Genomic DNA, 23,092 nt, shown 5'->3' on the forward strand with positions numbered 1-23,092 from the left:
AATAGTTATTTAGAATTCTTTAGTAAATGCTGATATCAACAGTTTAGAAAGGGAAATAATTTCATTAGCTAGCACTTAATTTTTTTACTTTTTTTCTTCAGTTAGCATGTTATGCTTCTATTTAAAATCCATCACCTCGGCATTTTCCTTTCAGCTGAAAGCAGTCATTGGCCACTTCTCCATGAGCAGGAACATGCACTTTGCTGTGCTTCAAAGGCTTTTGAGGTGCTGTAAAACGCACATGGCACATGTGAAAAGTGCATATTTGCAGTGCAGAGTCAAAAGTAGATACTGGGAAATCCTGGTAATCTAAAAAAATAGTTTAAAAAAAGCAGGACAGCACACGTGGCTGCAGCGTGTGCTGCCCAAAACCAAAGCTTGGCCAGCCACAGCCCCACACTTTAGCTCCTGGCCAAGGTCCATAGGCCCAGATCAACACCGCTGCAGCCCTGGGAGGCCCCCAAGACCCCAAGTAAGGCTGCTGGGGCCAGCTCAGGTGCTGGCTCCAGCCTTCCCTATTTCACCCGGGGCAATTGGCTGCATGCTGGAGCATACATGCAGGGGCGATCCCTGGGGCCAAGTAGCAGCAGCACAACTATGTGTTGCTGCTATTTGTCCTCAGGGATACACATTTGCATGCTTATGGGGAAGTACTCACTGAGTCTTACAAAGAAAGGAGAAAAGCTAAATTATTTGACAAAAAATAAATGGAAAAGCAGCAGTAGTTACAGATTCACAGATGGCCCCAAAGGTTGCAATTCGCATATTCATCTTTAACTAGACCCTACATAGTAATTGTAAGAATTCCAGTCAAATGAATTATGACGGGCAACAAAGCCATGGGAGTGAATTCAATCATATTTACTTTAAGGCCATCTTTTGTTTATTATATAACCTTGAGTTTTAAAAAATTTTAAGTTAAAGTAGTCTCCTGGTTTATGTAGGGCCTTCTTTGACTAATGGCCCTTAATATAATACACAGGGAGTAGTCACAATGGAGTCCTAGGATCATGTGTAAACCTGAGATTTCGAGACTGTGGCCCAAGGCAGGCAGATGGTATGCCATAGTGAAATTACAATTCAAATAATTGAATTCTGCCTTTCTGAATTCCTCCTACAGCTGTTATGTTCCACCTCATTTAAATGGTAGCTGAGTGATCTGTTTAAGCACATTTCTAAAAATGCTTTAGGATCTTTCTGGAGGAAAGGTAAAAGTATTAAATTGTGTTCCATTATTTCAATCAAATTATTGATTTTTAGCAGGACAGATGGATGGCATAGTGCTTATATGGCTCTTCAGGTATAGTGCAAACAACCTTTAACTATTTAATGAAAAGAAAAAAGACAGAGTGTAGTCAAGTAACTTTCAGGTGAAGGTAGCAATGCAGTGGGTGAAAATGTAGTTCGGACAAAGCGGGTGCCTATAGATGTGCGGGGACGCTGCTACAACACACTAATTACAGTGCATTGGAGCAGACTCCATTAATCGAGTCTGCTGGAATGTGCTAATTGGTTCTCTCCAGCAACCTCTTTATCTCATGTATTCAGCATCCTCACACTTCAAAATGGTCGCAAGCTTTAGTTAAAGTCCCCTCACCGCCATTTTGAAGCATGGGACACTGAATACACGAGATATTGTAGGGGCTTTAACCTCCAAAGCACATTTAAAGATGCCCGGTGTTATTTGGGTATGGTTAAGCCATTAAAATAATGGACTTGGTTTGTATGCACAAGTTCACTGCAACATACCAATTTTGTAGAAAAAAAATTGGTAATTTGGCCTTTCCCCAGTTGATCATGCAGAGGGAGTCACTCCTGTTTTAGAGCCAAACAGATATTTGGTATACTTTTAGAGCTTGCAACCCAAACAAAACTACTCAAAAACTGTCTCAAAAGCCAGCAGCCAAAAACGAAGAGCATCAACATTAAAGCAGATACCTGTGCAGTGGCACAACGCAAACTGTTCCCAGTACAGGCCAATAAAAATTAATCCAGGATCACTGGCTGGAATCCCTCTACTGAGTAGAATTTGACTCACTTATTAACACATATCTGGTAACAACCAGCCTGCCCTCTGGGCAGGTCAGCAAGCACTTGATCCTCTTTATCAAAAGCAATACATGTACAGCAATGCAAACAACCTTCAAAAACTCCCTTGTCTTAAACCGTATGCTGCTTTAGTCAGAGCAGTAAATGTCCTGCCCCTCCCAGTATCATGCTTAGACAGTTTAGAGGGGTATTGTGCTGGGTGTGATAAATTTTCATGACAGTTATGCAAGGCTAATTTAACCACGTCAGTAAAAGATCTACCCTCGATACAGTTGTGATAAGCAGCTTACAGAAAATTACTTCTGGTTCAGTTAAACTATGTAGCATTCATTTGCTAACCAGCTTCAACACTTTGGCTGTTTGTAAGCAATTGCATTTCCTGTTGTTTTATAAAATATAACAGCTCAGGATCTGAATTAATAATCAGGCTTCAGGGCATACCTCTAAGTACAAAAAAAGCATCAGAGATCAACTTTTTTTTTTCAGTTTGCAGTTGCAGTTGTAAAACTTTAGCAGTACCTCTTTTTACTTATAGTTGTTTGGTATAACAATTGTGTGACTAGCTAATGGTTACAAAATACTAGTAATAGCTGAGACATCCAAATTTAATTACCTTTTACCAGTTAAATCATTGTAAGTACATAGTGCATCATTGGTGTAGTGCATATTGGTTTATGCCATTAACCTCTTTTGGTTTTTTAAACCCAGCTCTGGGAGCATCTTGTTTTTGTTCTCTCTCTCATCTGAGCACAGCATGTTTTTGCTGTATATGGCTCTCTATTGTGAGGTCATTTTGGAAACATAAATTATGAAATAGATCACTTTTACTTTGTATAGTGTCAGTATGTTATTACATCATCTGATATTTTGATTAGATGACAAAGACTTTTCTAGTTGATGGTCCTACTAAAAGCATAATATAGCCTAGAATGTGGATTTTTGAATTTATTAATTCGGTGAAAATGAGACTGACAAAATATGCTGGGTCTTTTCCTTCATGAACAGGTAAAGGATATTTTGTTTCAGTTGCATAGACACATGTTCCTAATCTATAAAATAAATGTCTGTAACTGATTTTCAGAGTTACTAGTATATGTTCATTAGCTTTTGCTAGTGTACAGAGTAGTAGGTAAACATGTTACTAACATGTTACTTAAACTTGCTGGAGAGCTGGATATGTTTCTTGTCAGGTAAAGATGAGCTCAGAACAGAAATGAGAATGTCTAAATATGTTTTCTATTTTTAACTCCTATTAGTTTCCAGCAGAATATAACTGCCAGTACATGCACACTATAAATAGGAACACTTGCAGAAGAAATTCAGAGACATGCCTTTTAACTCCTTTGAAATTCAGTGGCCAAGGGACAGCATGGAAAACTTAAAATATTCTGCTAAAATACATTGACTGTCCCTTTAGAAATAGGAGACAGTTATACAGATGTTTCTATATTGCTCATCATTTCTTTCAGATTGGTGCAGATACAGTTCGAGCTTGCAGCAAAATGGTTTGCTGCATCACAAAGACATAAGATACTGATCAGTCTCTGACCAGTTATGTTCCCTGAAAAGCTTTTGAGAGTTATCTCTGAAAAACCCATGCGACTACAAACTCTTGTGAAACAAAAATTGCTTGATTGCTGAGATCCATTGCCTAATCTCTTTTGTTCCTTAATGTGTACAATTCATTCTTCATTGGAAGCGTAAAAATAATTTTGTTTTTTTTAAAGACAAAGTATTGTCAGTTTTTTGCTATTATGCTGTCACAGACTTTTCCAGACATATGGATCCTATGTGAATCAGCCTGCACATGCTAAGGTCAAACAGTGGTAACATCTCTCTGGATTGTGTTGGAACAAGACAGTGGTTTTCTCTTGCTGTATGTTTTTCCCTGTGTTTATTTAGAGAGAGAAATAGTTACGGTCATGCAAGCAAATACAGTATAGTAACTATAATCCATGTAGGAACAAAAAAATGCGAATGAGATTTGCAGGGTGGAGACACTATCTTGGAAAACAGTACTTTTGAAAAAGACTTCAAGGTTGCATTGGATGAGAACTCAAAATACGACGCTGGATAAAGTGATCCCTGGCTAAACAGACGAGAGGATATCAAATAGTAGGGAGACTGTATTCTGTATTTGGCACCCATGTAACTGTTTCTGGAATGGTGCATCTACTTATGAGTCCACACTTCAAACAAGAAGTTGAAAAATTAGAGAGGTTTAAAGAACTGTGAGAATGATTAGAAGACTGAAAAGCATATCTGATTATGAGAGGTTAGGAATGCAAGGAGAAAATCACGGGATGATTTGGTCAGTCTTGAAAGTACCTACATGGGCAGCAGTCTAGCAGCAAAGGCATAGCCAGATCCAGTGGCAGAAATCAGAAACTAGATAAATTCAAACTAGAAATAAAATGTACATTTTTATCAGCATGTAAAATTAATCATGTCATGCCTAAGGACCCTCCTTGAGTCACTGCACCCATTTATTAAGAACATTTGTCTGATTAGAGATTGACTGTGTCCTCCAGAAGAAGTGCAAAATGCCCCTTAGAAGCACTAATTCTTGCTTTGCAAAATCATTCTGTGCCATGTAATTAAGAGCGCATCCTTTTGTAGATGCAGCAAAACTCCCATCTGCTTGGCTCTTGCGCCAAGAAAAAAAATAAGATAATTGAACACTTTACAGAGAAGCAGTGTGTGTATGATATGTTTAGATGCTCAAACGTCTGTAAGACATTGGTTTTGAACCTTTTTTCTCAGGCTCCCTTTATGCTGCCATTCTGCTATCGCCTTACTGCTCCAGCACCCATCACGTTATGTTCTGCTGCGTTTGCTACTGTTCTTTTGCATCTCTTCACTGGCTTTATGGTATCTCCTTTATACTCATTTTAACCATAAATAAGAAAATAAGGAGAATAAGAAAATAAATAAGAAAATAAGGAGTGAAGAATATATATATATATATATATATATATATATATATATATATATATATATATATTCTTCACTCCTTATTTTCTCCCATCCCAATGGCTTTCCCTGTCATTTCTGTGCTCACCAGAAACATCATGATGCTCAGGATAAATTTGACAGCCTTTCGTGGCTTCATGGGACTACATAGCAGATAGTCTTGCAGCAGAACTGAATACTGCAAGAGGAGAATGGAGAACCTTTGGCTAGTGACCTGCTGCCCACAATACTGTCTGTGAGCTGTTTCCATAGCTAGACGCATTTTAGGGCTGCTTTTACAGAAGATGATTTTGAATTGTACAGCCCTGCTTTTTTACCCATAGAGTATGTTACAGTGAGGAACTTGAGCAGTTCCAGACTAGTCTGTTGCCTCCAAGGAAAGCCAGTCACAACACTGGAAAATGAATCTCACAGTGTAATTTCCAAGAGTAGTGTGATGGTCTGTGCCAGGGTATTGCCTTTGGAGAGACAGAAACACACTTAACTTTTATTCTTTGAAGACATCTTATACAGACCAACACTTCCAAGGGAAGTGGTGATGGCTCCTACCCTGGGGGTCTTTAAGAAGTGGCTTGATGCCTACCTGGCTGGGGTCATTTGAGCCCAGTTTTCCTCCTGCCCAGGCAGGGGGTCGGACTTGAAGATCTACAAGGTCCCTTCCGACCCTACTTCTATGATTCTGTGATTATTCCACATGAGGTGTGGCTAAACTGGTGCCAGGACTATGGTATGGTACATGATCAAAGAAAATTGATTTTGGTACTTAACTGTGGGAAAAGCTGAAGATGAATATTATTCTTCTGCTCACCCAGCAGGTGAAGGAATGATACCGCAAGTTGACACTTCCAATGTTCTTTGTATTTGAAGCTGCATACATTCAAGAAGCAATTTCATGAGAGCAGTAGTGTTACAAAAATCATAATTCCCCCTCAAAGCCAGTAATAAATGGGTTTCATGTCTGGATTTTTACCCACTGTTCTGACAATGCACCAAATGTTTCTTATAACTTCTCTTGATAGACTGCCCCAGCAGAAGGACTGGTGTCCATACTGAAGAAGAGAGATGACAGAGAAGGAAAGTCACTTGCTCAAGTTCAGCAGAAGCAGACAAAAAGAAGAGTGAGATTCCAAGAAATGGATGATACCTTGGATCAAGGTAGCATACTTCATGTTTTTTTTCTAGTGTGCAAAACAAGTCCAAACCAGTATATACGTATGAGAGAAGTGTACTAAATTAATTGTATGTACTCTGTGCTACTGTCTGCCCTGTGTTGCCTTGCTAGTGAAGGTAGTGATAGGCTGTATTAAAACTTCTAGAAATGGACAAAAATGCTCAAAGTTGTTTGTATGCCAGCACTGAGGGGAGACAGTAAACGCATTTCTGTTCTCAACTTTGGGGCTGTAGAGGACAGCTCCTCTCTTTTCTATCAGCTGCTTAGATGTCCCTCAATTTTCATTTTTAATGTTTGGCATAGAAAATCAAGTAGCTGATGTTTTAATTAAACCAACATCAGAGGGATGTAAAAGCCATGCATGTTTGCTTTTTCTTGTATCCCATGCCCACCACAATGTACCAGCCTACTCAGAAACCGTGTTTGTAGGACAGAGGGACTGGAAGGCTTGAAGTTTTACTCTTGGTTTGTGATAATCTTGGGTCAGTTTGTTTGCAGGTGAAATCTTTAAATATGTTTGATCTTTGTATAGTGGTGAGTTAAATACTTGCATAAGGAAAGTGCGTTTTACTGTCTTTCTTTGGCATAAGTTTTACTTTGGTCCATCATCATTAGCTTTATGGCAGCTTCATCACAGCAGTGACTTTAGTGGGACTTGCTCCACACTTAAGCTGGATGCAGCCCAAAAAGACTTTACTGTGTTACATAGCCAAAACTTCACTTTCTTACTCTGAGACTGTTACTGCTTGTCACCTGAGATTGAGTAATTCATATGTTACAGAACCATTTAACTGGAAAGTAGTAGAATATTTATTTGTATCTAAAATACTAATTGATGGGAAGAAATGTATCTGAGATGAGGGTGGATTATATGATAGTGGTTGCTAGTGGTGTAGGAAACTAACTCTGTCTCCTCCCTTTATGACTGAGAGTCGGGGGGTGCAAGAGAATCCTGGAGAATATGGGAATTTGCCTCCATTCCTTTTCTTTTCAATGGTGGGAATTCTCAGTACTACAGAGCTCCTGACTCCTCCGCCACCCTCCCATGTCCAGGTGAAAGTGCTTGATCCTTTGTGGGGAAGGCGTTTGTCAGATGTTTGGATCCATTAGCAAAAGACTATCTCACACTTCAAAACTGCTTGGCATGATGGACAGAAACAAGTATTGTGGGAGGAGGGCTCAATTTCCCTTTGGAGCTCCCTATGCTTAAAGCTTTGAGAGGTCAGACCCTGGCCACTACATCTATAGAAAGATGTTTCACTGCACACATAGAAAGCTTTCTCTGCATTTTTCAAGGCAAAAGAAGTGGGTTTTTACCTGTCAGTTTATTGCTTTTCAATTTAGACCCCCTAGGAGAGACTATGCAGGGCTGGGACAGGGATCTATAGATAACTTTTTTCTTTTATTCCTGTTCTTTAGAATGTGTCTCGTCTCTCATATAGACCAGAATATTTGTCTTTTAATCTGTTTAATATCTCCTTTTATATAGAGTGCCTGGAAATGCTGTCTTGCCAGGGGGTGGAGCATTAAAAGCTCATTCTGCTGGAAGTAGAAATGTTTGATTTAAATCTACTGTAAATAATGATGAGAATGTCAGGGATAGTCTAGGGATAGTCTATTGTGGGCATTTCAAACTAGCATTGAATATATTATTGACAAAGAAAATTATCCAGGCAGCAATTTAACAGATTTGGAACTGGCAATATCTTGTAGCAGAAACTGATCAGACATCATTAGAAATATGAGAAAGCTGCTCACTTTGAGCACAGTAGATATTGTGGCTGCGTCTTGTTCCACTGAAGTTAACTTTTTCAATCTACCAGAAAGTGTTAGCATGAAGTTCCTCAATATATTTTTACTTTTCGTAGGATTTTACTAGCATACTACTCTGTTATAATTCTGGCATCCAGGGGTTTTTAAACACAAACATAAGATGAGCTGAGGAAGCATAAATTATAGCAGTGGTTTTCAAACTTCTTAAAGTCATACAACCCTTTCATATAATTTCTTCTACTGTTGAACTCCTACCCCTGGCTCCTCAGGCTGTGTCTGCTGACAGAGCCAAACAACCTGGCTGAGTAATGCCAGTTGACTACAGATGACAGCAGATCTGGCCCACAGGCTGGGGGTTGAGCACTCCTGCCCTAGACTTCAGTGTGGTTCACTGGAGTAATTGAGTAGAATTTGACCCTGAAACATAAGTTTTTCATTCTGTAAATCCTAAACTGTTTAGGGCAGGGGTGTCGAACTTTCCCCAAGCTGGATCCAGACCATAGGGACTCCTCTCAGATTAGATCCAGAGGGCCAGGAGCAACTGCAGTGAGGCTACGTTCAGGCACCCACACAGAACTGTGTTTGGGCACAAGGGCTGGGTGGTTACTAACAGCAGCCTCATCCATCAAAGTCTAGGGACCCCAAATTCTGCAGTACCCTCGACTTCCAATAGTCCTCCAGATTATTGGCAGACCCTGGTTTTACACCCTTGGTTTAGGGTAAGAAATATGATTAAAGCAGACACTTGGCTTTGTCTTCTGCCTGTTGTTTAAGTAGATGGAATAAGTCAGTTTACTTTTGTTTTGATTACTCAGAATGAAGTATGAGCATCATTCATAAGAGGACTGTTGTAAATAAGAGGAATATTGTAAATAAGAGTTTGCGTGTGAGTGGATCTATTCTAGGTCTGTACAGTGTATTTTAAGGCACAAGCATAATTCTTTCATTCTAAGAATCAAATTTTCCTGGCCTCGTATCCACAGTTTACCTAGGATCCACTGAAACATTCCAACTCAAACAGCGTCTCTTTAATCCAGAGAAATTACAGGGGAAAGTACTCAAACTCCTCCTCCTCAGCCACAATTCAGCTGAATACCCAGGATTCATTTTGACAAGCATTAGTAGCTATCCAGTGAGTTACAGTATAGGTGGTAAGAGAGCAAGGGGTAACTTATCTGTAGCTCTTTTTCTTATGTGGAGTTTTACCTTCTCTCTGCAACTGTAACTATATATAAGGGCCTAACATTTGAAAAGTACTGCGTACTTGCAGCTCAGCTGAAGTCAGGTCATGATCAGTTATCATTTTATAGTATGTATTGCAATTTTTTTCCTACCCACATTTCAGCTACCACATTTATCATATAATCTTAGTTTCTGATCATTTTAGATACAATATAAATGACTGAATTTTACAGTTTAGCTAGAAAACTGATAGTGGAAGGAGGAAACAGTTCAGATCTGTTTCTGCTGCCTCTTACAGATATGTTTTAAATATTGTTTATTTCAGTGACACTTAGAGGTCCCAACCCAGGTCTTCACTGTGTTCAGCAATGTGAAAATGTATCTCCAGGAGTGGTCTTTGCATTGAAGAGCTTACAATTTAAGTAGACCAAAAAGTATATATTTCCCAACAAAGGAAAAGATATTTAAAAAATGGAACTGGGCTTTTGTTTTTGCTCTGTGTAGAAAGAGTTGTTGAAATTTTGTAAGATACTTCACTTTTATGAAGTATTTATAATTGCACAATATGTTGCAGATGACTCTTCCTTATTTATGTGTGGTAGTCATTACTGAGGACTTCTTGACATGCTAGTGTAAGAGAAGGTGGAAATGTAAACCAAAATACTTGTATCTATATAATCCCCTCAGGATACTCTATTCTAATGTAAAAATGCCTTTATTTGAGTTAGCTGTCTCACTTGGGAAGGAGTTTTAAGCTAAAATGCGAAAGTTGTTTTTATGCAGGAATAAGTGTCCATAATGGCCACAGTATATACTTACATAAAGTATACTGGTGTAACTGGTAGACATTTCCTGTATAGATAGATGCTGACTGGAAAACTTATCAGAGTATAACGAAAGACCTCTTCTCCTTGAGCTGACAGGCAGCCCTTGCACCAAAAGTAGTAACATATCCTTAATCCTTTGTGTAGGATTAAGGATCCTTCCAGCTACTGGACAGTACATTTGTTTGTAAGCACTTAAAAGTGTATTGCGTCTTGCATACAGATAAAAAGCCCCCCAAACTTCCAATTTAGAGCCAGCGAAGGTGCCCTTTTTATGTAAAAGGTTTGTAACAGAGTATTTTTTATTTGGAATGTGTCATTTTTTGCAGGAATTCTGTAAATTAATCAGATCAAGTTTTGCAGTTTAGTTTTCATTTTTGAATTTTGTATTTCCCCTTACATTTTTGCTCTTTAATTTTTATAAAACTGGACAAGTTTGAAAAAGTTACACTGGAAAAAGTAGGAGGAAACCCTGTCATTCTTTCTGTTGCTATCAGTGGATCAAGGGGAAGAAAGAGTAGGACAGAAGAAAGACAACATTTGAAAATATCTATTTGAAAAATAAATCTGAATTTTTAATTTCCTTTCAAGCTTCCCATCAAAGAATAATATGTAATTGAAGCAACACTCTTTTATGAAAAATATTTCCTGCAAAGTCTGGCTTCTCTCCCTTCCAACTGTCCCCTTCCAGCCCCCCTGTCAGAGGAACTTTCTCCAGAGAGTTTTTAACTCTGTCTCTTGCAGTCGAAGACCCTGGAATGTAAACATTATGCATAGGCTTCTCTTTACTATTTCAGGTCCTTCCCCTGCAGGACACAGCTTTCTAAGTATAAAATGACTCGGCAGATGAGATCAACAAAAGTAACAGGAAGGGCATAAAGAAAGGGCAGACAACTGTTGCAGAAATAGTCAGATAATTACACCAGTTTGGGCAAAACCTGATTATTTTACATCAAAACAGAAACACATATATTGAATGTTATGGCAATTTTATGGGTGTATTATGACTTGGGATAATGTTTTGTCACTGCTACACAGAGATCCAGCACATACTATATTTCCTGGCCCCTCATTTGATAAAGCTGACCTGAAATATCTTCTGGGATTTCATGCTGTGCATCTCAGTAGGTACAAAGCTTTCATACGGCCTTTTGTTTTACATGGTTTTTTTAATGTATTTACAGATGAAGTTGCTGGCGGCTCCTGCATTTTGCTGATCCTGCTGTGCATAGCAACAGTTTTCCTTAGCGTTGGAGGGACTGCACTGTACTGCACCTTTGGTGACATGGAATCACCTGTATGTACTGACTTTGCAGCCAACGTGGACTTTTACTATACGCAGATATTGCAACGTGTGGAGGAACTGAAACACTGGATAGCCTTCTCATAGTTGAAATGAGCAGGAACAGCACACTAAGAGCTCACCAATGGTTACTGGGGAGAGTAAACACAATTATGATTTCCAAGGTTTCTGTAACAAGTCCCACATTCGGGTGTGGCATAGCTGGTGATGTAAACCTAACCCCTAAATAGTAACTGAAAAGAACTCTAAAATAGTAATCAGGTGGTGGAAAAATCAAGTGTTAAACTGTAGCAATGTGGTGTGGGAGAAAAATAAAATGTCATTCTCTTCACCAAGTGAATATTCACTCATCATCTTTGGGAAGTGAAGAAAGAAGGAATCCTCTACACAGTCTCCCATTGCCACATGTTGTAAGCAATTTTTGCAAGCTTAGGGAAAAGACAATTTTGATTTACAGCTGTTTGCCTCCAGCTATCATGCAATAAGTCTGTGTTTTATGAAAATATGACTTTATTTTTCTTTTAAGTCTTAATGTCTGTCTCCATTTTTAATTCTCCTGGTAAGCAGCATAATTTGGGTGGAGAGAGGAGAGTGCAGTGGCATTAATAATCCTCATCCTTGTATCTTTGATTTGTGTGTTGGCTATTAATGGGATAAATCTGCAGGCACATTTTGCCAAAATCTCTAGAATTTTAGTCTCAACATTCTGTGGGCAGTTTGGAAATCTGGAGAAATTTTAAATCTTGGCCTCTTGCAGCAATCACCAAAGAGTATGACTTTTAATAAATTATTCTGACTAATAATATTAAAGAAGTTTTGATCGATTAAAAAAGGCATAGGGCTAAGATTTAGGATACCCAAATTGTCTTTCTAGCTTTGTCACCAACTGGCAGTAATGGCTCCATGCCACAGTTTGTCCCTCTGTAAATTGGGGATAATGAAGTTTGCTTTTAAGTAGAAAAATGTATTGCAATAGGTACTTGAACTTGAGTTTCCTGCATCCCAGGTGAGTGACCTAACCACTGGCCACAAAAGGTTGTCTGTATCTCTCATCCAGTGAGCATTCATTTATATAAAGTAGAATAGTTTAAACAGGGGGTGCATCCAGATAGATTGGTGCTTAGGATATTGTCATGAGATGTAGGAGACTTGGGTTTAAGTCTCTACTCCAAATCAAGCAGGAATTTGACAATACAATTACCACCTCTCAGATGAGTGCCTCAACTACTGGGCTATGTGCATATCAGCAAGTGAATAGAAAGACAGGCATCTACCCCAGACAGTTACCCTGAAGAAGTCTCCTTCCCCACTGGTTTTAGCTTGGTGTCTGAATTTTGTTCACATTCTCCAAGAACCTCTACTAGACTAGGCCCCACAGGTGAGAAGGGGCCTCTTGTCTGAGAATTCCACCTAGGCTTAGGCATGAGCTAGGACACCGACCAGCTTGGCAGTGTCAGAACTTGTGTGGGTTGGCTCTTGATGAGTTTTAGGAATTTACAGGGCTTAGGCAGCTTTTAAGATGAGGTTTGGATGATCTCCATGGTGCCTGAACATTGGATTCAGTCAGCTGAAATTGCAGGTAGACACCTAAATCCCCCTGTAGACCTAGCTTCTGGGGTTTGAGCTGCACTGGAACAGATAACAAAACTCCTATTGACTTTTGTAACACAGGATCCAGACCTTTGGCATCAAAGTCCCACTGACAGTCTGTGGGTGTTGGGAACTCAGTGCCTAAGTTTATATGAAAATGAGCCTGAAATGTTTAAATGAACATGGTGCTTTTGAAAATCTGATTTTAAAATCCCCTTATTACCACAGCAGGAGTGGATGAATTCCTGGTGTCACTGCACCTGCACTTAGACTTGAGTGAAGTTTTTCCTTAACTCCTTGTAGGACTGGGGATAGAAGAGGAGAAAGAGCAGACATGGAAGTATGTGTCCTGGAAGTTGCATAAGTAGAAAGCAGGAGATTGTTGCTGCCACTGCAACTGTGTGGTTATCTGGATGTAACAGTAAGTGGAAGCAACTCCACCGTGTCCCAGGTGTTCCAGGCCCTACTCCTGGGTTGGAAATGAGGATTCCATGTCTGTTTCCCCATCTCCCTCCTCATTCCTGCAAGCATGTTCACTTGGCTTTGCTCCCGGGGCTGAGGTTTGAGTCTCCGCATTTGTCCTATTTTTTTTAGTGTGCATTATGTGCAGGTGCAAATATTTACTATTTACATTTTAGTAATGAATTCTTGTCATTTTAATTTCTTTTCTTACCTTCACATTTGGTAGAGATGGGAACCACTGTCATGATAGTGAAAATCAAAATTGATCTTCAGGGCCCTTTGTGCTTATCTTGGCCAGAATATTGCAACTGCTTCTGCCAGTGGCATAATGGATTTAGCCAATGGTAGAGTCCTGAAGTAGGTGTTGGTAAAAATCTATTTCTGCTATATCTCAGGACACAGTGTTCTTAGGTGCTGCAATTAACTCCACCCAAGATTTTACGTGCTTACTAGTGTTGTATGATACGTTATGTCCTAGTTTAGGACTGTACCACATAAAGTAACATAAAATCAAAGGATTAAGACATAACTCAGAATATTAAAAAAATCATGCTTTTTGGCATTTACAAATTAATTGCCTCTAGCAAGCTTGAACACTTCTAATGCACTCTTATCCTTAAAGGATTATTTTTAAAGTGAAAGTTAAAATCACTTTTTTCCAGAATAAGTTGCATGTATGATTTTGTTGTTGTTCCCAGCACTGAGCCTGAGTTGAGTTATACCTTAGAAACCTTTGTTGTAGCTTTATATTAAAACTAATAATTTAAAATGTCTAGTTTAATGCAAAATGTTTTCTAAATGAAACTTGAGAATAATTTTTCTTTTCTCCCCCAAGGGCCTTTTGTTTTACAGTATTGTAATGCTGGGGTAATCTATAAAGGGTTATGGGATAGTTGCTTTTTTATCTCAACATGTTACTGGCTGGTTCAGTACACCACTTTGAGTTTATTTATTTAGTTTAGATTGATTTTAAAGAGATTCTCTTATATTCCTCTTTTTTTGTAAATTGCTGATGGAGTGTTGAAAAGCATGCGTGTTGTTGTTAAAACATTGTATTTATAATTTCTGTGTAGTTAGTGTATTTTTTGGGGTTCCTGTAACTTTACATTCAGTGTTTTAAGCCTTTTAAGTTTATTTTTAAAGTAATGATTGTTGATTTCAACTTTAAAAATTCTTGTTTTTAAGTTTTGTGCACTCTGTCACCAAAAACTGCAAGAGTTATAGCTAAAAGTATTTATTTAAAAGTATATCAGATATAGAGATAAAGGATTCTTATTCCTTAGCTTCTTTTTATTAGAAACTATTTTAAAGCCATTTTATTGTGAATTTTAAAGAGAGAAAAGGCAACACCATTTTTAAAAATCAGTTTAACTTACACTCTGTGACCAGTCCCTGTTCTGTGTGGGGTGGCTGTGTGGTGCTTTTTTGCCAGTGCAAAGCCACCCTAATGCCAGCAGAACTGGTCATAGGGGGATCACCAAGTGCAGGGAAATTCTTTAGTGGCATGGAGCCAGCATAACTTCCTCTCCACCACCCAGCTGCCTGCCACACTGCTGCTACAGTACATGTCTGGGAGTTTCAGCAATCCTTAGTTAGTGATCCTTAGTTAGTGTTATTTAAAGAAGCCCTCCAGCTGCTTCATCTTACCTTGAGGTACCAGGCTGGCACAGAAGCAACCCAAGATTGAGGGAGTGCCAAGGTCACTGCTCGGCTTCTGTGTTGAGCTGTTCAGCCCTGCACTGGAACCCAGTATCTGACCCTGAACCATATTTCTATTCACATTGCTTTGCAAAACATTGAGGGTACTGATTCTTGTTTTATGCACAGTCTTGTTAACAGAAATAGGTCACGTGCTCTAGGCTGCATCTGCAAACACTCTGGAGTTAAGTAGTAAATTTGTTATCCTTCAAACTCAGAGCATTTTACAGGGAAGGCCAGCTTGGGTCGCCATCCTGTGCATTCTGTTCTGTTTGGATTGTTGCGCAGGATCCACCTCTGTGGTGTCTGAGTGTTTAGAGCCCCACAGGCAGCCTGGTAAATCCCAGATAAACAGTCAACTTAATTCCTCTTCTGTCCAAAAATGTTTTAGCTCATATAATTACAAGAAGCAGCAAAGATTACTGTAACCAAAAGAAATCAGAGGGGAAAGAAGGTATGTTTGTCTGTGTGCTTATTTTGTGTCTTTGACAGCCTTTGGTGTATAGCCAATTTAATTTCCTCTCTCCACTCCCTGTTATTTGTCTGGGTGTACCACATAGCACTAAGGAAGAAGCAAAATAATTCTAAAACAGTCTTATGTTGTGAAACCACAGCAGTTGTCAGGAGGGCTCAAAGACTGGTGGTGTCCTCAGAACTATTGAACCTCATATCTTACACTGAGATTTCAAGATGCCAGTGTCTTTTTGGTTAAAAAGAAGTGCCCATTCCTCCTCCTACATCAGCAGTTGCTACACTCTGGTTCACGCATGTGTGTGTGTATGCACATGCACACCTATATATGTGAAGTCTTACAAATACCTTTGCTTTCAGACATCAGTGCCTAGAAGAAAAATTTATAATTCTGATTAATAAATTTTCTGTATTTTGCAATGAGCCTCTTTTCTGTGGTTAGTACTGAAGCTCTGTGAGTGCAAAACAAGCCTGAAATCTCAACAACAAAAAAATTAATTTGAAATTGGTTTTCCTACATGCTTGGGTGACATTCCACTTAATGACCAAAAGGGCTGTTACCTATACATTGAAAACATTATTGCCTAAGTCTAATATAAAAACGCCAATCTGAAGGCACCGACTCCTATTTGTAACAAATCTACTCTTAGCAACAGGAGGAAATAACTGTATTTGAGACCATCAACCAAGCTTGTAACTGAAGTACTGTAGTAAAGAATAAATAAATTAATAAAAAGTGTCCCAGAGCAAATATATGAACATTTGAGTACTGTGATTTATAAACATGTTTCAAAAAATCTGTCATAGGAAATATTTCCACTGAAAGACAGTCATCTCAAAACATCAAAACTCCACCCAAGCCTTTTTAGCATCTTGACTTAGTGTGGTTAATGTCACATGTCAGTTCTGAACCTCAGAGCACACAAGGGAGTGGCATAGTAAATATAATTTCTTGAGTCCCCAACTTAAGTGGAAAGTTGTGCCCATTTACAGTTGGGTAGGTTGGGGCAGTCTCTGTCATGAGACTTACGTGAGGTTTAAGTTCACACCTCTAGAACTTGAAGTAGCAGGATGCCTAACCTGTTCTCTTACTGCACCCCTATCCTAACCATGACTGTACATCAAGCAAGTTGTTTCATGCTATGGGGAGGGGAGGCTGGGGGGGCACATTTTGTTTTGTTTTTTAATCCAGGCATGTTTGTTTTGTAAATTCCTTGCTAGTTTTGTGTTGCTCAATGATTTTTCCCTCCTGTTGTTCCATGGATTTCTAGACTTGTCAAATGAAAAAACAATTTTGCAATACTTAGTTTCTGAACAAGACTTGTTTTTAGAACAATTTAATTTCAACCCAGCATTCTAAATGCTAACAGGCAGATTTTACTTTTTCAATGAGAGAAAAGTCAAGATTTGAAGAAATAAAAAAAAAAATCTGTCTCTGGGTTTTGAGCTTTTAGGGTTGCTGTTGTCAAGTGTTTCTTTATAGTTTTGAAAATAGAAAACTAAAAAGAGAGGGGAGATAACCAGAATATTTATGTTACTTTGTGTATTAACTCAGAGTTGGGGGCTTTTAAGAAAACACCAGAACTCACCAGACTTAACGGACGATGTCACAGATGATGCCCATGTATGATTTTCGTGTTTGTAAGCATTGTTTACTATTTTTAAAGAAATTTCAAATAATGAATGACTTGATAGCTCCAACGTGAGTAATGCTGATCTTTCACCTCTGAATTGTTGATAACTGTACAGAACCTGGCTGGCATCCACAATTGGTAAGTGACCTTTGTCCAAATGGTGGATGCTGTGAATCTGTATCATAAGACAAAATGGCCCAGCCAGGTTATGCTAATTTAACTAAAGGAGTTGCACACACACCAGGGGCACCCTTCATCCCTCCCTTCTCCCCTACAAGGTCTTTATGTGCCACCTCCACCTCCATATTTCAAGGACTTGCTGCAACCCGATGCCAGCAGCTCTGTCACCCATTCTCCCATGTAAGGGAACACCATTCTCCTTCCATGTCCTCCTCCACTTATGCCATTCTCTGCCCACATGGCATTTCTTCCTTCCCTCTATTTACCCTTCTTCTTCCCCACCGTGGCTCTCTGGGCCCCCATTTCTCCTCTTGCCCCACATGCCAGCTTTGCCCCACATGCCAGCTTTGCCCCACATGCCAGTTTTCTGCTCCTGCTCATTCTACTTGTCCCCCCTTCACCCTTGCCCCTCTTTGCCCATTTAAGGGGCTCTGCATACCCTCTCATTCCTCCCTTCTCCATCATAACCTGGAACTCCTCGCTCCTGCCTCTGTCTGATGCATATGAGTTGTGTGTACCTCCCATCTTTTCTGCCTTCCATACCCTTTTTCCTCCACCGGGGGTTCTGTGTGCTTCCTGCCCTGCTTTCTCCCTTCCTTCCCACTTATTGTATTGGTTTCTACCTGAGAGATAAGCCAGTCAGGCTTTCATTATTTCTAAATAGTACTGGAACCATGGGGCAGAGCTGACATGGGCTATATTGTTATAATCTTCTTTGATTTTCAGCAGTTCTTCCTAAATATTATTGGTTCTACCAGCTGCTTAAAACCTTGATATGAAGTACCACATGCTAATTTGGATCTTTGTATATATTTATTTTAGGCCTTAAGAGACTTGTCTTCAAATATTTTGGACTCTATAGCAAAATAATATCTACAGAAGTCTAAAGCATTTGGCTATAACAGTATGGCCCATGGAATGGATTGGGCCTGTGGCATGGGAAGCATCAGTGGCAAGCAGCTCAGCCAAGCCCATCGCCTTCTCTGCCCTGTGCCCTGCCACTGATCCCCTTCACAGCCCTCCCTCCTCTCCCCCTCTCTTTTCCCCTGTAACAGATGCTGCTTACGCTATATCTCTCTTTCTCTCTCTTTCCCTCCCTTCTCTCTGATATTGGCAGCCACCTTCCTCCCCTCTCCCTCTCTCCCTGTCTCCTCTACCAGAGGAGGATGGTGGCCTGTGATACAGCTGGGCTATAATTACCCATTCAGCTGCTCTACAAGCTTGAGAACCACTGGACTATTATCAGCTTTTTTAAACATATCAGGGTTTTAGACTACATGCAGCAGAAATCCAGGGAAGCAGCTATTCTTACTGTTGGTCATTTGGGCTATTTCCGCTTAATCAAGTTCCTGCTGATTCATTTCTGTACTGTCAGGGGCCTTAACGCCTAGTGGGCCTAGTGACCTGCCTGGGGCTTTGGCTTGTAGCCCTAACCCACCTAATGACTCCAGCTGGCCATTGACTGAACCTCCTGAACAGCTTCTCCATTTAACTCCAGCTGTGATAACAGAGTCCAGGCCAGCCAACAGCTCTGACTCAGGACTGCTTTGATGAACCTCTGTTCCTGTGCTCTGTGGCTGTCCTGGTTCCAGACCCTGCTTACCTCTCTTCTTGGACTCTGGCTTCTGGATTTTTCCCTTGGATCTGGTAACATTGCCTCTGATTTGTGGCCCCTGACCCTGCTTGGGTTTTTGGACTCTGCCCCTTTGGGTCTACTAACTTGGCTCCCAAACACCAACTCAACCCATGTTTTAGGTCAGTGGTGCTCAACCTTTTTGCTTCATGGGCTAAATGAGCAGTGCCCAGTGGGCACGATGTGGCATGTGGGGTGGGCATGGCAGAGCCTGATCCAGCCATACAGCGGGGCAGCCGGGCCCTGACCTGGCCTTCTGGGGGAAAGGGGTATGGCCTGGGCCCAACCCAACCTGGCTGGGCGCAGCTTGGTAATCTGCCAGTGGGGGAAAGGGTGGTAATATTTATTGTCACTGCTCTCCCACTGCCAACTTTCCTGACCCCTGGGGAGCCCCATGGACTGGATTCTATGTCTTCTCAGTTTGGGGATTGAGCACCCCCTGTTCTAGACTTAGGCCCTGGCTCCTTGCCACTGGGCAGGACTGCCTACAACCTAATTTATTACATGTGTTACAGTTGGAGACAAGTCAGAGGTCACTCTTTTTTATCTATTTGCTGACAAATCAAGAAAAATACAAAACAGTTAACTCTTGAGGAAAACAAAAAAGTGCCAGTAGAGAGGAGAGCACCTGCTTCATTGAACCTACTTGCTTTACATCAAGTGAAGCCTCAGCCAAAGGTCCAGTTTTGCACTGAGGTTCCTCCTGTACTTGCTTTATTCTTGATCAGGAGAGGAAAAAAATTGGTCTTACAAAATGATGTGGTTCTTACATCCATCCAAAATTTTCAAGCTCTGGCTGATATCCAGCTAAATGTCTCTCCTTCTTGGCCAAAAGTTACTGAGCTGCCATTTTAGCCCATCATTGCTTGACAGTCAATGAATTCCTCCTTTTCCATCTGGCAAGGGAGTCTTTTGAAATCCAGTTCTCAGTGGCTACACTACTGGAAAAGTATTGATTATACTTGGCGCACAAATTCAGGCAATACTTTCTCATGTCAACAATGAAGAATTTTCAGTGAGGTAATTTTCCAAAGCTGGAGGCAGTGACTGTTTCCTTCAGGATGCTTAAAATGAGCATCACTAAAGAAAACTTGTTCAATGGGACCTGGATTTTTCATATCAGGATGGTTCAGTTTGTTAAAAACTTGCTCTGTCACTTCACATCTGCAAAGTTATTTCTCTTTTAATTCAGGCTTTGCATATCTAAGAAGTCAAGCAAAATTAGTTATACCATTTTCATCTAATTAATATGGAGGAATTTATTTTCCACATCCTATGAGCTTCTTTAACAGCTAGAAAAACCATGCCTCAAATTCTTCCTGATATGTTGTTGTTGGATAAAGATCTTGTATGAAGTTGATTTTCTCCAAGAATCAACAGGACAGTGTCTTTTGCTATGGGTAACATAAGGGTTAGTCTAATTGTTTGGGACTTCCCAGTCTGCACAATCCTCAAGTTTCCACTGGGACACTCAATTCACTTTCTCCAGCTCTCAAAATAAATTCAACTTAAAACAAAATTAGAGTGTGCCTTCTAAAAAGTTCTGTGCTTTTGGTTGCTTTTAGCAGGAAGCCTACCACAAGTGTCTGAATTGATGACACTTGGTCCAAGTCCTTACCAGTAAAAAGGAATCTGAGACTGAGGGCTCAGAACAAATTCCCATAAGCTGATTGAATTTAGTGTGGTTAGAGAAAGGTTTCACACAACAGAACAATAGTTCTGAATAATTAAAGAATCTAATAGAATTTCAATAGAAGAAACTATCCAAACCTTTCAGTGTAAAAGATACCAAGACAGGTCCAAAAAAATCACAGACTGCAAACCAGTGATTCTCAACCAGGGTGGCATGAGAGCCTTCTAAGGCTGTAAAACAATATTCGTAATGTTAGGTATGCAAACACCTACACATGATTCACAAGATAAACCCAGAGGGCGCATCCACACATGCAAGCACGTGCGCTTGCAGCAGCTCAAATAGAAGTGGTGTAAATTTGAGCTGGGGCTTTTTGCCTCAGTGCATGTGCTCAGACATGCACTTTGTTGTGGAGCAAATTGTGCCACTTGGGGCAAAATAACCCTACCTGGCTCCTCCCAGATCTGCAGCCAGGGGGAGCTAGAGCTCAGAGCCAGCACCTGTGCTGTCCCCAGCAGTATAAAAAGCTGCCCTGTCCTGGCCCCAACAGTACAAAATCCTGCCCTGGCAAGTAGCTCAGGGCTACTCGCTCTCCAGAGCTTCTGGGGCTCAGCCACTTGGTACCTGGGGACACTACCCCTTCTGTAGACTGTAGACTGTCGCTCTGCTATATTTATCCATAAATAGTGTACCATCTCTGAGCCAATTCACTGGTGAATAATAGCCCTGTGACGTACCTACAATGCCTGATAAGATGGCCATTAGCAATAAGTGACTCCTCCATTATAAAACAGTACCGTTATGAAGAACAAGCCATATCAACTACTGCAGTGAGATGAAGATGAAGAAATTTATAATTTACAAAGAGCTGATTGAGCATTGTAACTTAAAGGAGCCAATGTGCCTCCTACTCATACTACAGGTTCAACTTGTCACATTGTTATCTGTGTACTACAGCCATTGGTTGCCCGTGTAGAAGAGTCAAGCATCCTTTTTTTCTGCTTACATTGCTATTTGAGTTGTGCACACAGTAGCAGCTGATAAGCCCATGACAAACCAGGCAGAATCTTAGACTACTCCTTCCTGTATTACCTTCCCAGCAAGAATCAGCAGTGATGTTCTTTAGTGGAGTCATTGCATAATTTTTTTTCATAAGTCATGCAAACAACCTTCTCCTCCAAGACTAGCTTTAATATTACCACTGCATGGGCCAGCTCAGTTCAAATGTGTGCTGAGCACCATCCCTAACCCCTTGTCCAAAGTGCTAACTCTTACTTTTTACTATTTTTTTTCACCATGGAAAAGTTATAGAGCAGTTTCTGTTGCAGAGAACTCGGAGGGTGTGTCCAGACGTGCATAGATGTTTTGGCTCCCCAGGGACAAGTAGCGGTGGTGCACCTTGCACCGCAGCTACTTGTCCCTGGGGAATGCCCCTGCCATGCACGCTTTGGCACACGGCAAGTTACTCCAGGGCCAGCAGGGGAGGCTGGAGCCAACATTGTGCTGGCTGTAGCAGCTTTACCTGGGATCCTGGGGACCTCCTGTGGCTTCAGCCACAGCAATACTGCTGGGCAGAGCCTGGTCAGCAGCCGCAACGTGGCTCCAAGTGGCCCAGCTCCACTTTTTAGCAGCGCATTCTGCCTGAGCATGTGCTGCTTTGGGGTTTTTTTCTGCAGGTTTTTTTTTTTGACCCCTGGATATCCAGGGGTCAAAAAAACCCTCAAAAAACCCATGGGGAAAAAAATGTGGAGCAACACATGCTCGGGCAGTGTGCCCTTGCAGCACCTAGAACACTGGGCTGTTTGCAGCGCCACATACTACATGACCGTGTTCATCTTGATGTGCCCAGAAAGACCACAACAGGTCAGAGTGCTTTTAAGGGAACTTCTGGAGGGACTGGACATATTTAAATCAGCTGGTCCTGACAACCTCCACCCCAGAGTGCTGAGGGAATTAGCAGAGGTCATTGCGGGACCCCTGGCATGGCTTTACTAGCACTCATGGTGCTCTGGCATGGTGCCAAAGGACTGGAAAGGGGCCAATGTAGTTCCCATTTTCAAAAAAGGAAGAAAGGAGGACCCAGGAAACTATAGGCCAGTTAGTCTTACCTCAATCCTGGGTAAGCTTTTTGAGAGAATTATTCTGGCACATGTCCCCAAGGGGCCAGCAGAGGAGATTATGCTTAGGGGCAACCAACATGGGTTCATTACAGCCAGGTCCTGTCAGACCAACCTGGTGGCCTTCTACGACCAGATCACAAGATCCTTAGACACAGGGGTGGCAGTGGACGTAGTCTTTCTGGACTTCAGGAAGGCCTTTGACACTGTCTCTCACCCCATCCTCATTAAAAAACTAGGGGACTGTGGCATTGACACATACACAGTCAGATGGGTCACTAGTTGGCTGAAGGGCCACACCCAGACAGTGGTGGTGGATGGGTCATTTTCAACCTGGAGGGATGTGGGCAGTGGGGTTCACCAGGGCTCTGTCCTCAGGCCCACACTGTTCAACATCGT

At 40.9% G+C, this 23,092-nt stretch overlaps 1 protein-coding gene across 1 annotated transcript in view; it reads left to right on the top strand.

The window, feature by feature from the left end:
* CNST (consortin, connexin sorting protein) overlaps positions 1-16,255 on the top strand; it is a 102,748-nt gene extending 86,493 nt beyond the window's left edge. Inside the window, exons 11-12 of the mRNA XM_006263145.4 lie at positions 6,042-6,177; positions 11,157-16,255. Of these exons, the coding sequence (XP_006263207.1) occupies positions 6,042-6,177; positions 11,157-11,362 (342 nt within the window). The 3' untranslated portion in view covers positions 11,363-16,255. The remainder of the gene's footprint in view (positions 1-6,041; positions 6,178-11,156) is intronic.
* Positions 16,256-23,092: the final 6,837 nt, after the last annotated feature.

This window comes from Alligator mississippiensis, chromosome 1 (assembly GCF_030867095.1).
Source record: "Alligator mississippiensis isolate rAllMis1 chromosome 1, rAllMis1, whole genome shotgun sequence".
Lineage (NCBI taxonomy): Eukaryota > Metazoa > Chordata > Crocodylia > Alligatoridae > Alligator > Alligator mississippiensis.